Raw genomic sequence first — 13628 nt, 5'->3', positions numbered from 1 at the left:
ACGTGCGGCGTGTTCCGCAACGTTTTTGTATTTTATTTACGTCCGATGACCACTTCTCGCAGCCCATTTGTAATACGTGTCAGTGCTGCACTCGCCAAAAACAAGTACCAGAAAAATGTTGGTGTTAAAAACAAGGTTTCATGTTTGCATTCGGCAACCTTCCAACGCCACCAAATACTTTTATGGGCCTAGTTATACGGAAAAGAAATAAAATATTGTGAAAAATGGAGTGTCCATAATTACGAAAATGTAGGTTTTCGATTTTTGTTTTTGACAAATTTCAGCTGTGTAGCCTCTCTAGAACATAATTCGAATTGATATCACTCATTTAGTCATGGCAGTCTAAATCTATAGTTGTTGATTAAAAAAATAATTTATTGCTTTGTCGACAGGAGAGCCGCATTTATGCCATTGCCAAGTCCGGCCTGAGGATGTCAGGATCAGGGAGCGCTGGTGCGGAGTCCGTGGTCCCAGCGGGTCGGGGTGAGTCCCTTTGTCTGGCACGGGCGACGGCGCTTGATTGTCTCGATAATCTACTTGCCCCCCCTTTTGTGCCTGTCGCCTGTCGTACAATCCTCTCGCTCTCTCCACAGCCGTGTCAAGCCCAGTGGCCTGGGCGTCGTCCAGCCCGTTCAGGAACTTCATCTACAACAGCGTCACAGCCCCCGTGTACGCCATGCTCAAGGGGGTGAGCGGCACCGTCTGCAGAGCACACGGCCCTGCACTCTCGGCACTCCCGGAGTTAACAGGGCCCAACATTTGTTTAAATGTTACCGCGCAATTTCAAATGGTTTCCGTGATTCGTGAGATTACAAACAATTTATGACATCGTGCCACTATTCTTATGTGCAGGTGTGCAAGGGTACCCTCATAGTTTTGCCACGTGATACGTCTGCCATCTAGTGGCAAAATCTTAAGAACAAAATATTGTCCATGAGCACCGAGGGTCGTGCCCAATTCATCGCTTACACAATAGTTTAAAAGTATCCTACTCGGATCCTTCCTCGAAGACAAAAGTCCCTCATAAAGCCATCAAGATTCGGAGGAGTGTTGTTCAGTACAGCCCATAAGGTGGCTTGCATGTTCAGCACCACCCCCTGCAAACTCAGTCTCCCCCGTGCGTTTTCTTGCACACACCCCACGAGGTATTCATTTATTTTTCTTCTTGGTTCTTTCGGTAAAGTCACGTAGAAGGGAAATAATAAAAATAAAACATAATAAAATAAAATTCTCACGACGTTTCGGCCACAACACAAGCAGCCGTCCTCAGGTGAGGAAACAGAGCTGTCGGAAAGACAGCGCTCCAGTGGCTCTTTCCGTGTCTTTCCGACAGCTCTGTTTCTTCACCTGAGGACGGCTGCTTGTGTTGTGGCCGAAACGTCGTGAGAATTTAATTTAATGCTTCATTTTTATTATTATTTTATTGTTTCCCTTCTACGTGGTGACTTTACCGAAAGAACCAAGAAGATGAATCCCTGCAGTCACGAAAGCTTCCAATCAAAATTTATTCATTTATTGCTGAGTGGACCAGGTGTAGGCTCACGACAGGTTCGGGTACCACATGCTGCTGATGTTCTCCATGGCCGGGATTCGAACTGAGGGCGACGGGTTTACAGTGCAGTGTGCGCATCGTGATTCACTCCCGTTCCTCCATCGGTTTGATGATCACGGCTCGGGGTCGGAATCGATTCAAGAGCAGGTTAATCTTTGCCTAGCATTCACCATACTATTTTTTATTGTTGAAATTAGCATCCTGCCTTATTCGAATGTTGCCGTACTCTCCGTGAGCCTATATGTCGCATTAATATATAAATTGCATGTCGCGCACGGTTCGATGCGCATGCTGCAAGCGATGGCATCGATTTTTTCACTGAGGAATCGACGCATTGTCACGTGTATGTAAGTTGAACTTCTTTCGCACTGTACGTTAGCCAAACGTGCTCGCCTCTCTGACTATACAGATCCACCCTTACGTGCAAGGCTTACCTGTCAGCAACCTTATCGCACGCGAAGCTGCCCCGCGTCACATGCAGCCTTCGACACCGTTGTGGCCAGTGCGACATCGCTGTGCCACCCCTCCCCGCTTCGCGTGCCCCAGAAAGCGACGGAGTTGAGCGCGTCGCCACTGTCGCCCGACCGGGCCTCGTGCTCGGACGAGGACGGCTCTTCGTCGTGCGCCAGCTCCCGCGCCTCAGCCTCCGAGCCTCCGTCGTCGGCACCGCCGGCGCCACCGCCCGGACCCCCGCCCCTCCCACCGCAAACCCCCACCATGGCCGCACAGCCCTCGACGGCCGCCGCTCGCAAGGGCAGCGGTCCCGGCAGCCCCCGCGCCGTCAAGAGAGGTGAGGCCTACAGATTGCTCCGTTGCTTCCGCCGATTTCTTGAAATCCTTACTCTCGCGCTCGCCTACGACGGATCGTATCTCTGTCGGGTTGGCGTCGTTGCGCGGCTCACGTGGTGCCGTGCGTGCGTCGTGCGTGCGTGCGTGCGTCGCGAGCAGGCGTGTCGATGTCATCGATATCTTCGGAGAGCGACTACGCGATCCCGCCGGACGCCTGCTGGGCCGACAGTGACCACTCAGAGCCGGAGCACAAGTTGCTCAAGACCTGCTCGGCGCGATCTTCGGATAGCGCGCGTGCCGTAAGCTCCCCCGCTTTTGCAGTTACAGCACCGGCATTCGCCGTTTCGGTGAAACCGCAGTTGCGAGAGTTTCGTGATGTGATGCCTGTCGCGTAGTCGGGATGTATTTGGGAGCGCAAGAGATCAGTTGAGAGCTGAAAGTTTAAACAATGGATGCAGCAGGGTAGCGTAGTTGGCTTGGGCTCTGCTGCAAGGAATTCAATTGGGCCTCCTCTTCGATTTCCCCCTCTCCTATTAGCCCAGCGGCCGTGAGTCCTTGGTGCAGTTGCACCACCTGCACACTCGATAGCTATGCCACTCGATGAATAGATGTTGGTGTTATTAGAGCACCGAGCCAGCAACCGCTTAGATTCCGCTTCCTGATCCCAGATCCTCTCGCAATATAAAAGCCCGGTGCTTAACGTACGTGTCGCTTGGCTGCCTTCTGAACTGAGCAGCCATTCGGAGGGTACGCATGCGGCACCGCACGGCTGTAGCATACTACCTTGGGGGGGGGGGGGGAGGGGGGGGGCAAGGGTTGGTGGATCATGCAGAGATCGGTGCGTCCGTGCAAGAATTTGCATCCTGCCGGAATTCTACGTTGTCCCAGTAGATGGCGGTACAGCAAGTTTCTGCGCTGCGTGTAAAGAATTGAGAGTGCCGCCCGCTTATAAGCGTGGGGCTTTCTCTGGGGACCGCTGATTTCCTCCCGCGTGCACAAACATTGATTCCGGCAGTGGCCCAACGTCCCCATTGAGGGACCTTCCTACGAGAGAGCCTTGAGACTTGGTGTCGCTTTCCTGGGCGTGTAAAGTGAGTTCTTGACGTGCGTTGGCAGGAAACCCTGGAGAAGTCAGGCTATCTGCTCAAGCTTGGTGGACAGGTGCCCGCATGGAAGCGCCGGTGGTTTGTGCTGCGGGGCGGGGAGCTGCTCTACTACAAATCCCCGGTGAGACACCCGTACCCAGGCCGCCTTTTTCCCGGATACCGATAATATTGTCCACGTCTGGGAATCGAACTTTTAAGTCGCAGGGATTAAAGTGCAGTGCGTGAATCAACTGTGCAGTGCTGCTCTGAAGCCTGGAATTAAATACAGTAAAACCTTGGATTGCGAGTAACTTGGTCTGCGAGTGTTTTGCAAGACGAGCAAAAATTTGAAATGAATATTAATTTGATCAACGAGCGAGGTCTTGCAATACGAGTAGTACGTATATACGCTTTGTCTGCCGAGCGTCACGTGATCACAACTGATATACGAGTGCTTTGATATACGAGTGCTTTGGATTACAAACACGTTTCCAGAACGAATTATGCTCCCAATCCAAGGTTTTACTGTATATTGGGTTTTGTCTCAATTTCGCAATCTTGATCGTATTATTTCTAATTCTTTTGTCTCATTTGCACAATTTTGTGGTGATAGGAAGAAAGACCCACTTAGCTCTGCTCAATCACAGTTACCGATGTCCTCGTGTGCCCTACGGCTGGCTGGGTGTTTGTCACCGCGAACTGGGGACGTAATGACTGCCCTCTCCCCCTCCACCCTTCGACCCTTGAAATCTTGCAGAGCGATGTCATCAGGAAGCCACAGGGGCAGGTCGAGCTGAACGCGTGCTGCCGCGTGGTTCGCGGCGACGAAGCTCAAATGATGCAGGTGAGGACGCCCGAGTCTCCTTCCGCCGTTCGGTCCGGCAAACCTGTGCAACCCGACGGCCCCTGCGGAATAGAAATACAGGGGTGAGCCAGGTGGCTCATGTGTCAGAGGCTTCGAGCCCACACCGGCGAGGTGCCAGCAATCAAGCCTGGGCTTGAGCCACCTGTGATCAAGCCGGGTTGCCAAGTGTATCGAGTTGACGATGGTCTCAGTACGGTCGGCAATTATTGCATGGAGAAAAATGATGTTAAATTTCTCTTTGTATTTAGTTTGGCTAATTTCCACCTCCGAGCACTTACAGATATCGGTTTGAATGTCGTGCACAAAACGATACAGTCGCAGGGCATGTGGGAAAGTGTGCCCCCTACTGTGTGTGAGTGAATTGAAAGTCACTTGAAGGCATTGCTGGAGTAGTTATGTTATAGCTCCTTCCAACGACCATTCTCTCACATGGCATGATGCACTGTTTCTACAACAGTTCTGAATAGATTAAGTTGTTTATGGAAATAACGCTGATAGCATCATCAACAAACCGTGCTCTATCCACTGCTGTGTGAAGGCCTCCCTAATGAATGCATGTCAACCTCTCACGGTCGTTTGCGACGATTTCCGCCACGTCTGCGTGGGACGTCCACCCGCGCGCCTTTTCTCCCCTGACCCTCTACGACCCCCCCCCCCCCCCCCCACAACCACCAATTGATTGTAGGCCGATAACTTGGTTCGAATAAAATCGGGAGCAAAATAACTGTGAGGCTGCGTTAAGCTGGCGCCACCTGTGGCCGTGCAGCTGGTGACGGGGGCAATGGCACCATCTCTCGGCGGCGCGTTCCCTCCTTTGTGGCCATCTGCCGCCGTCTTCCCTCGATGGCGCGGCCGATATCAACTCGGTTCGAGCCGCCCGCTGCCGTGTTCTTTTTTTTGTTTGTTGCGCAGCTGGTGACGGAGAAGCGCGTGCTGTTCCTGGCGGCCGACTCGCCCAACCTTCTGGAGGAGTGGGTGCGCGCGCTGCACGCCGTGCTGCACGTGCAGGCCGCCCGCCCGGGCCTCGTGTGGCCGCACCTCAAGCCCTGCGCGCACGGCTGGCTCACCAAGGTGCGCACCGCACGGCCGGAACACGCGTCCGCGTTGATCCTGGCGTCGCACACGGGATCGAACCCACGACCCTCGTACGTACCGGGCGAGGGAGATAACACGTGACGCCACCGTGACGTCGGTTGAATGTCGCCTTTCTCAACTGTCTCAGTCGAACTCCGTGGTGCTCCCCCCCCCCCCGCCCATATGTTGTGTACATCTCTGCTGTCATTCTCTGTGCTGCGTTTGCTCCGTCCTCCCCCCCCCCCCCCGCCACAGGTGAAGCATGGCTACTCCAAGCGGGTATGGTGCGCTCTCGTCGGGAAAATCTTCTACTACTTCCGCAGCCAGGAGGACAAGGTGGGCGGAAGCAGTCGCTGAGCTCTGGAGCCAACCCCCGGTTTCTGACAATTTGCTCGCATGTCCACCAGCAAGCTGGCTCGAAGAAGAATAACTTGAAATATACTTTTAGGTTTAATTAAAGAAAGTCGAGTCAATTTACTATTTATTTTAATGCGACTACGTGCTGTTATGTACGTAACGTACGTGCGTCCGTATATATTTTAATAACACATTCTGGTATCCGAACCTCTGAGAGCATATTGATATGCGCGGAATGATGATGTGCGAAGACCCCAGTGTGTGGGCCGGCATAGAAATTGGCCACGGGGGTTCTTGTGAAGATTTGGCACCGCTTCATTCGCAGCGGAAAGAACAGAGTCTGGGAAAGGAACACCGTGTCTCTCCACTTTGTGATTATTTATTTTATTTTGTTTCGCTTTCCATAACAAGCCAGCGTTACTAACGAGCCACGGGAGGAGCGATGCGGACGTGGCGCTCGTGAGGCGCAAGCTGTGCTCACGCCGCCAACCCTCGCTCGCCCCGACAGATGCCCCTGGGGCAGCTGAACGTGCGCGGTGCGCGCGTGGAGGAGGTGGACCGCTCGTGCGACTCGGACGAGGACTACGAGGTGACGTCGGCGCGGCGCAGCGTGGCCGCCCCCCCGCACCTCACGCTGTGCGTGCAGCCGCGCGACCAGGGCCCTACGTACCTGCTCATCGCCGGCCGGCACGAGAAGGTGCGGCGCTGTGTGGGATAGTCCGGTGTTCGAGTGTTACGGTTATGGTGCGAAGTGGTGCGTTGCGGGGTGGTGCGGAAGTGGTGAGGCGTGGTGAGGCGTGGCTGCGGCGCGTAGTAGTGGTGTAGCAATTGGTACACACCATCACCACCTGTGTGAGCGGCCGTAATGCTACGGTGCCGAAACAGGTGATCTCACCTGCGTGAGCTTCATTGGTGGTCAAGAAGCATCCCAGGTGACCTTGACAGTGTGAGCCGTCATTGACCCCTTACCTGTAGATGCTTCCATAGTGATACATAGCCATTGCAGGTGACCCTCACCTGTGTGAGCAGCCGTAGTGCTGTAGCGTACGAACAGGCGATGTCATCTGTGTGAGCACCTATAATGTAGAACCGTCCCAGGTGACCCTTCACCTTAGTGAGCCCCGACGCTTGAGATAACTTCAGGCGAGCGAGCGCGCACAATGCTGCAATGCCATCCCAGGTGATTTCGCCCGAGTGAGCGTGAGCTTCCACGATTGATTTGGCGCTCTCTGTGGGCGGCCGCGTGAGTGAGCACCGCAGGGTAGCCACAGCGGGTCGGCGCTCGCGCACCCACACGGCGTGCTGCGTGATGTGTGTGTGTGCGCGCGTCTAGGATACGTGGCTGTACCACCTGACGGTGGCCGCGGGGAGCACGAGTGGGAAAGTGGGCACGGAGTACGAGCAGCTCATCGGCCAGCTGATGGACATGGATGGAGACCCGAGTACGCCGTCCACTCTCACCGCCGCTCGCCGCTCACTTCCGCTCTACTTTCGCAAACGCGCACCGCTCACAAACGCCGCTCGCTCGTCACTTCTTTTCCACCGATAAAAGTTCGCAGCTCACACGCCGTCGTGTTTATTCTACGAGTTTCACTTCGGCTCAGTCTGTGGCCACCACATGATGCATACACAGTTTGTGAATTATTTGAACGCTTTCCAACTCATCTTGGATGTGTTTCTCCTCCGTAATGTTTGGGGTGGGGGTATGGCACGATAACTCGAGTAAAGATGATCCTACGTGAACGAATCTGCGGTTTAAAGTTATGTTGCTTTTTTGGAATGTACCCTATTGAAAACCAGCCACATTGGTCAAAGGGTTGCCCCATACTTAGCAGATGCCAAACAGAGAAAAAAAATTGATGTTTGCTCACATGTAAACGCATTTATATCGCAGTTATTTGGCTGCTACTATAAATTCCCACGTGATAATGTAAGCCACTTCCATGAGCTATCATGTATTGCCAGGTTCCCTCTGAGCAAGAGCTTAGAGCTCAAAAGTGCTTTACCTGGTGAATCCAATATTTGAGCTTTAAAACATACTTGTGAAATCGAACACGCGATGGAGAGTGCTCGAGAATCCCGTGCAAACGAATGATTTTTCCTTCACTTGTGTTTTTGTGTCAGCTGATGCTTTTCTCGTTGCGCCTGTGTGCCCAGCAGGCTCCCTGCTGTGGCAGCACCCGACGCTGTGCTTCAGCAAGGAGGGCATCGCTCGGCCGCTCACCACGCTGCCCTCGCAGGCGCTGCACACCGAGGCCGTCAAGCTGTTCAAGGTACCCCCCGCACGCGCAGGCTCGTTTTACCCCAGCGTCGTTAGCCAGCGGGTTCTTCCGTGGTTTAACTTTAATAAGCTATGTTACATTGTATTCCGATGTGTTTAGATCGTGCTTAGGGTTCCTGGTTACCGATTGCGTTGGGGGTGCCACGGTGGCGAGATGTTAGCTACCTCACCTGGCATACAGGAGGTCATGGGTTCAATTCTGACGCTGACGCCTGTTTATTTGGAGTTTGCGTGTCTTTCTGCCCATAGCCGCTTGGATTTTTCTGCGGGTGCGCTGGTTTTTCCCTCCACATTTAGGATCGACGCGCATTCAGAGTATTTGGCTGCTATAAATTTCTACATGATAAGCCACTTGGTTGAGCTATCATTTGTGGCCAGGTCACTTCTGAGAAAGAGCGAAAAAGCTCAGTGGGCCTTGCCTGGTAAAATAAAAATAGTGAAATAGTTAGTGTTTGCTTTGTTAAATTGTAATTTTTTTGTTCCTTAAAATTTTGTTCGTCAAAAAAATGTAGTCGTTTTTTTTATTTTTACGCTTTTGAATGCTTCCTTATTCCTGTAACACATGAAGCACACATACCAATACTTTGCCGTTTTGTATCCCGACCTATAAAACCCATTTCTTGTGTAACTAGGATCTCTACTGGACAACATCTGTACCGGCGCAGGATGCCCATGAAAATAGAGCTGAGCAGCTCATTGAGTCCTTGTTGCTGAAATCAATAAAATCTAAATAAGAAAAATGTAGCAATTTGTTTTATCACACAGAAAATAGTCGGCATACAGTGGTTTTCACTTACACCCCCCCCCCCCCCCCCCCCCCCCGATACGATTCAATTGTGACGGTTCTGTGTTAAGGTTGGATTCAAAAGTTGATTGTATTTTTTTCACTTTGCACGGTTGTGTTTATATTACCTGTCTTGTTTGTTCTGTCTCATTCATTCGATTAACTTATTTGTGGGTAAGCATGGATCGTAAATACAGCAATCTTTGTTTACAAGCACGAGTCAATGCATTTACCGAAAGCGAAAAAAAATATTCTACATACATACAGGAAACGATTTTATAAGTTCAAGTAACCGATTGTTATTAACTTGTTAAACAGGTTTATGGCAGATGGACAAGTGGAGCGAATTGAAAGAGAATTCTGAAGCCTTTGTGAATGTCTTCTTTGGTTCTTTCGGTAAAGTCACGTAGAATGAGAATAAAATAATAAATTGATAAAACAAAATAACACAATAATATTCTCACGACGTTTCGGCCACAACACAAGCGGCCTTCATCAGGTGAAGGGGACGAGACTGATGAAGGCCGCTTGTGTTGTGGCCGAAACGTCGTGAGAATATTATTGTGTTATTTTATTTTATCAATTTCTTATTTTATTCTCATTCTACGTGACTTTACCGAAATAACCAAAGAAGATGAATCATTGCAGTCACGAAAGCTTTAAATCCTTTGTGAATGGCTAACTAACGCCGCTTCTTCCCATGCATTGTGTTTGTTGTGCCGTTGTGCGCGTGCGTGCGCCTTGTACGCCAGTCGTGCCAGCTGTTCATTAACGTGCTGATAGACGCGCCGGCCATCGACTACCACGTGTCGCTGGCACAGAGCGTGCTGCAAGTGTGCCTCTCGCACCCCGAGCTGCACAACGAGATGTACGGTCAGCTCATCAAGCAGACAAGCCGGCGCCAACCGCTCAACCACTATTCGCTCCTGCAGGCAAATGCGAAACACAGTCCGCCCACACGTTCACCCTCTAGGGCTATGCAGGAGCCAGTGCTGATGACACATTGCACGCGCACATGCGCGCACACGCACACACGCAACACACATCCACTCGCGCACACGCACCAGGTATGGGGTTGACGCGGGAAAGTGGCTGATGTGGCGATGCCGCTTTGCAGGCGTGGCAGCTGCTGGCGCTGGCCGTGTCGCTCTTCCTGCCGCAGCACCGCTTCCTGTGGTACCTCAAGCAGCACCTGCATCGGCACGCCGACCCCAGGTGGGCAAGGCCAGAGCGAGATGCCACAGGGGGACTCGCGACAGGGCCACGTGCTTTCTTGTCCTCGGCTTATTGGGTTAGGGTTGCAGTTTAGGAATAACGTATTCAGGTGTTCAGGGTTGGGGACCGAGCGGATGTGGGGGTTGAAGAACGAGGGTTGACGTTTTGAGCGAGATATTTGTTGGTCGTAATATAAAGCCAGGGGAATACAGTTGGTATTTAGGTTTGGGGGTTTGTGGTTGGAGGTACAATGGTTAAATTGTTATTTTAAAAAAAGTTGTGAGGTTAGAGTTTTGAATTAAGCTTTTAGACGTTCAGGGTTTTAGTGTTTGGATTTTAATGTGTAGGTTATATGGGAATTTGTGTCACGGTTTGAAAGTTGGGATTCAGGCTTACGTGTTTAAGTTTTGGTGCAAAAGGAATAGAGTTAGAACAAGCGTTTCTGCAGGGTAAGGCTGTCACCTAACATCTAAATTAACCATACATGTATGGTACATGTATACAAGTGAATGTGTGCTTACCTACATGCATGTGTACATACCTCTGTGTGTGTGTACATGCACGTGTGTGTAGCGGTTAGCGCGCTGCACTATGAACCCGTCGACCCGAGTTCGATTCCCGCCCACGGCCAACACCAGTGATGATTATCTGAACCAGTCCTGGGACTCCCCAAGGTCGACTCAACCTCAAATGAGTAACTGGTGCGATGTGTGAACATCACCACTGGGGCGTAATGCTTCTCATTTATTTAGAACTGCTCTTTGTGTTTAATCTGTTGTCCTACCCCCGCATCTCCAATTAGCTTTGGTCGGCTACGTACGGTGGGAAAGAAGTTCAACGTATATACGTGTCGGCCACCCACCCCCTCGCGTGCCGTGCCGGCCTTCATAGGTGCTCGCTTAACAGCACTTGCCCCAGCAGTCTGTTACAAGGCTACAGTGGGGATCTTTTGTCTTTGCAGGTCAGAGGTGGGCAAGTACGCGGTGTACTGCGGGCGGTGCGTGGAACGGACGCTGCGCGCGGGCGACCGGGTGGCTCGCCCCTCGCGCGTCGAGATTCTCTCCCTGCTGCTGCGCAACCCCTTCCACCACTCGCTGCCCTTCAGCATTCCCGTGCACCTCGCCAGCGGCGCCTACCAGGTGGAACGCTCTACCCGGGGGGGCACGTGCTCGCTCTGCTCCCCTCCACACGCTCCCCTCCCTCTCTCCTCCCGTCTCGCTCAACTCCCCGCCGCGCGCACCCTCCTAACTCTCCTGGCTCTCTTGTCTTGTCTCACTCTGCTGCATACCTTGCAAATGTCCACTCCAGTGAACGAGGTTAATTGGATTTCGATTTAAAGCTTTCGTGACTGCAAGGATTCATCTTCTTTGCTTCTTTCGGTAAAGTCACGTAGAATGAGAATAAAATAATAAATTGATAAAATAACACAATAATATTCTCACGACGTTTCGGCCACAACACAAGCGGCCTTCATCAGGTGAAGGGACGAGACTGTCTGGAGGACAGCGCTGGAGGGATTTAGGTGTTTCGCAATCCCCTGCATGATCCACCCAACCCTTTCCTCGAAAGCACCCGATGGCAGGCGTGCGCCGCCGTCCGGCCACGTGTTCCGCCGGTTGTGCGGCGCTGACCACGCGCCGCCCACCGCAGGTGGTGGGCTTCGATGGCTCCTCCACGGTGGAGGAGTTCGAGGCGACGCTGGCGACGGCCGTCGGGGTGCGGCACTCGCGACTCTCGGGGTTCGCGCTCTACATCGACGACCCGTCTGGCCACAGCACCCTGCACTGCCTGCACGCCGCCGTCAAGGTGCCCACTGCACCCCTGAACCCCCCTTGGTCTTTGCGCACTCTTTCGTCCACGTCTCTGGTAATTCACTCGTGATGTAAAGGTGGCGATTTCATCGTCACAAACGATGGGGCGTCCCGCCAGGGCGAGGTCCTCCGGCCCTGAGAGCCACCGCCACCGAAGGCAGGGTTTTCCATTCGACCGGGAAGCATGGCAGCCTGCCGATTGGGGGGCGGGGGGGGGTCGTTGGCGAGCTATTGACAGGTGCGGCGTGTCGCGGCAGGTGTGCGACGTGATCTCACGATGGGAGCAAGCACTCAAGGGGCACCAGGCGGGGCCGCACGAGGCCGCCCGCACCGTCCGACTCGCCTATAAGAACAGGTGGCGGCCTCCCCACCTGTCCCACACGATTTTGCCTGTGCGAGTCTTTGTGTGCGTGGGAGTATGTGTGTGTGCAAATCTGTTTGCGTGTGTGGGTGTGCGTGTGCGCGAGTCTCTGTGCGCGAGTCTGTTTATGTGTGCGCGAGTCTGTGTGGGAGTCTGTTGGGGGGGGGGGGGGATGAGTCATGCATGTGTGAGTCCGTGTGCATGTCTATGTATGTGTGCGTGTGTGAGCTCGGCAGTGTTGGGAGTTTGTGAGTGGCCAAGAGCGCCACCTTGCACTTGTGATTCAAGGGTTATGATTAACGTCAACGAATGATTCTTGGTTTTCGTCTAATTTTTACCCCTCCGGATTGTGTTGCCTGCTTATTTTGTCCGTCCCGTGCGTATATCGCGAGCGTACGAACCGAATGAATGCGACCGTTCCTCGTCTCTGCCTGCGCTTCCCGTGCGTGCCCAGGCTCTACTACCGCTCGCGGTGGCGCGACGAGAGTGAGCGCGAGCGCGTGCTGCTCGCGCACCAGGTGAGCGTGGAGGTGGCGAGCGGACGCTTCCCCGCCAGCAGGGCCCTCGCCCTGGAGATGGCTGCCCTCATGGCACAGGTGAGGCGATTGCGCATGCCTCTCCCGTCCTCTTTTTTTTTGTTTGTTCGTTGAGATTGCGGCGCTGGCTGTGAGACCGCTTGCCTCAACAAGTCCGTTAAAGGCTCCGTGGGGGCGCGGCATGGGGTCATCCTGTATGCGAGTGCCAGGTGGAGTACGGGGACCTGGAGTGGCCCACGTCCGCCCTGGCTAGCTCCTCCCCTCCTCAGCACGCAACCAATCAGATGCTGGCACAGGCTCTCGACCGATTCTACCCCCAGCATTACAGAGCGGGCTCCGGTCCCGAGCAGCTCCGGTATGCACGCGCACGCGCACGCGCTCGTTCACGCACCGACACGACGCACGCGGGCAGAGGTGGCATGCGACGCGGACGTCTGTACCGATGGTCCGTGCGACCGACTCATACCCCGCCTGCCTCCGTGCGCTGCACGCGCGCGTACAGGCAGCTGTGCAACTCGCTGGCGACGCGCTGGAGCGGCCTGCATGGGCGTTCGGCCCCGGACTGTGCCCGTATATTCCTGACGGTGGTGCGCAAGTGGCCCTTCTTTGGGGCCACGCTCTTCAGCGCCAAGGTGAGGGCGGTTCATCGATGTGGTGCTTGCGCGTAGCTTGGCTCGATTCACCCCTGATTTCCTGTGGCTCATTTTAGTGACCCCCCCCGAATTCTTCCCGATTCATACATGTACGTACGTACGATTTTCAGCTGTACCTCTTTGGATACGTTTATTCGTGATGGACATTATTTTTTGCTGTCAGCCTTTGTCACGGCGGCATTTGATGATTTCCACACTGTGAAGTTTCCAAGGCACGCAGTGCAATTTTATTTGTTTTTAAAAGATGCTTTCCGTCGTAAAAATG

At 53.4% G+C, this 13628-nt stretch overlaps 1 protein-coding gene across 3 annotated transcripts in view; it reads left to right on the top strand.

Moving 5' to 3' along the window:
* PLEKHH2 (pleckstrin homology, MyTH4 and FERM domain containing H2) overlaps positions 1-13628 on the top strand; it is a 42543-nt gene that overhangs the window by 23255 nt on the left and 5660 nt on the right. For 2 of the 3 annotated variants that reach the window (XM_032947816.2, XM_076065086.1), the window contains 19 exons: positions 393-483; positions 594-688; positions 2099-2342; positions 2501-2640; positions 3458-3568; positions 4184-4270; positions 5204-5362; positions 5621-5701; positions 6231-6419; positions 7056-7164; positions 7880-7995; positions 9540-9719; positions 9905-10002; positions 10964-11141; positions 11653-11808; positions 12071-12168; positions 12629-12770; positions 12920-13065; positions 13213-13342. In XM_032947816.2, coding sequence (XP_032803707.2) covers positions 393-483; positions 594-688; positions 2099-2342; positions 2501-2640; positions 3458-3568; positions 4184-4270; positions 5204-5362; positions 5621-5701; positions 6231-6419; positions 7056-7164; positions 7880-7995; positions 9540-9719; positions 9905-10002; positions 10964-11141; positions 11653-11808; positions 12071-12168; positions 12629-12770; positions 12920-13065; positions 13213-13342 — 2550 coding nt within the window. The remainder of the gene's footprint in view (positions 1-392; positions 484-593; positions 689-2098; positions 2343-2500; positions 2641-3457; positions 3569-4183; positions 4271-5203; positions 5363-5620; positions 5702-6230; positions 6420-7055; positions 7165-7879; positions 7996-9539; positions 9720-9904; positions 10003-10963; positions 11142-11652; positions 11809-12070; positions 12169-12628; positions 12771-12919; positions 13066-13212; positions 13343-13628) is intronic. The other variant, XM_032947817.2, reaches the window with a different exon arrangement.

This window comes from Petromyzon marinus, chromosome 6, assembly GCF_048934315.1.
Source record: "Petromyzon marinus isolate PM22_M1 ecotype Great Lakes invasive population chromosome 6, UKy_Petmar_22M1.pri1.0, whole genome shotgun sequence".
In the NCBI taxonomy this organism is placed as follows: Eukaryota; Metazoa; Chordata; class Hyperoartia; order Petromyzontiformes; family Petromyzontidae; genus Petromyzon; species Petromyzon marinus.
This window is presented reverse-complemented; position numbering and strand designations above follow the sequence as displayed.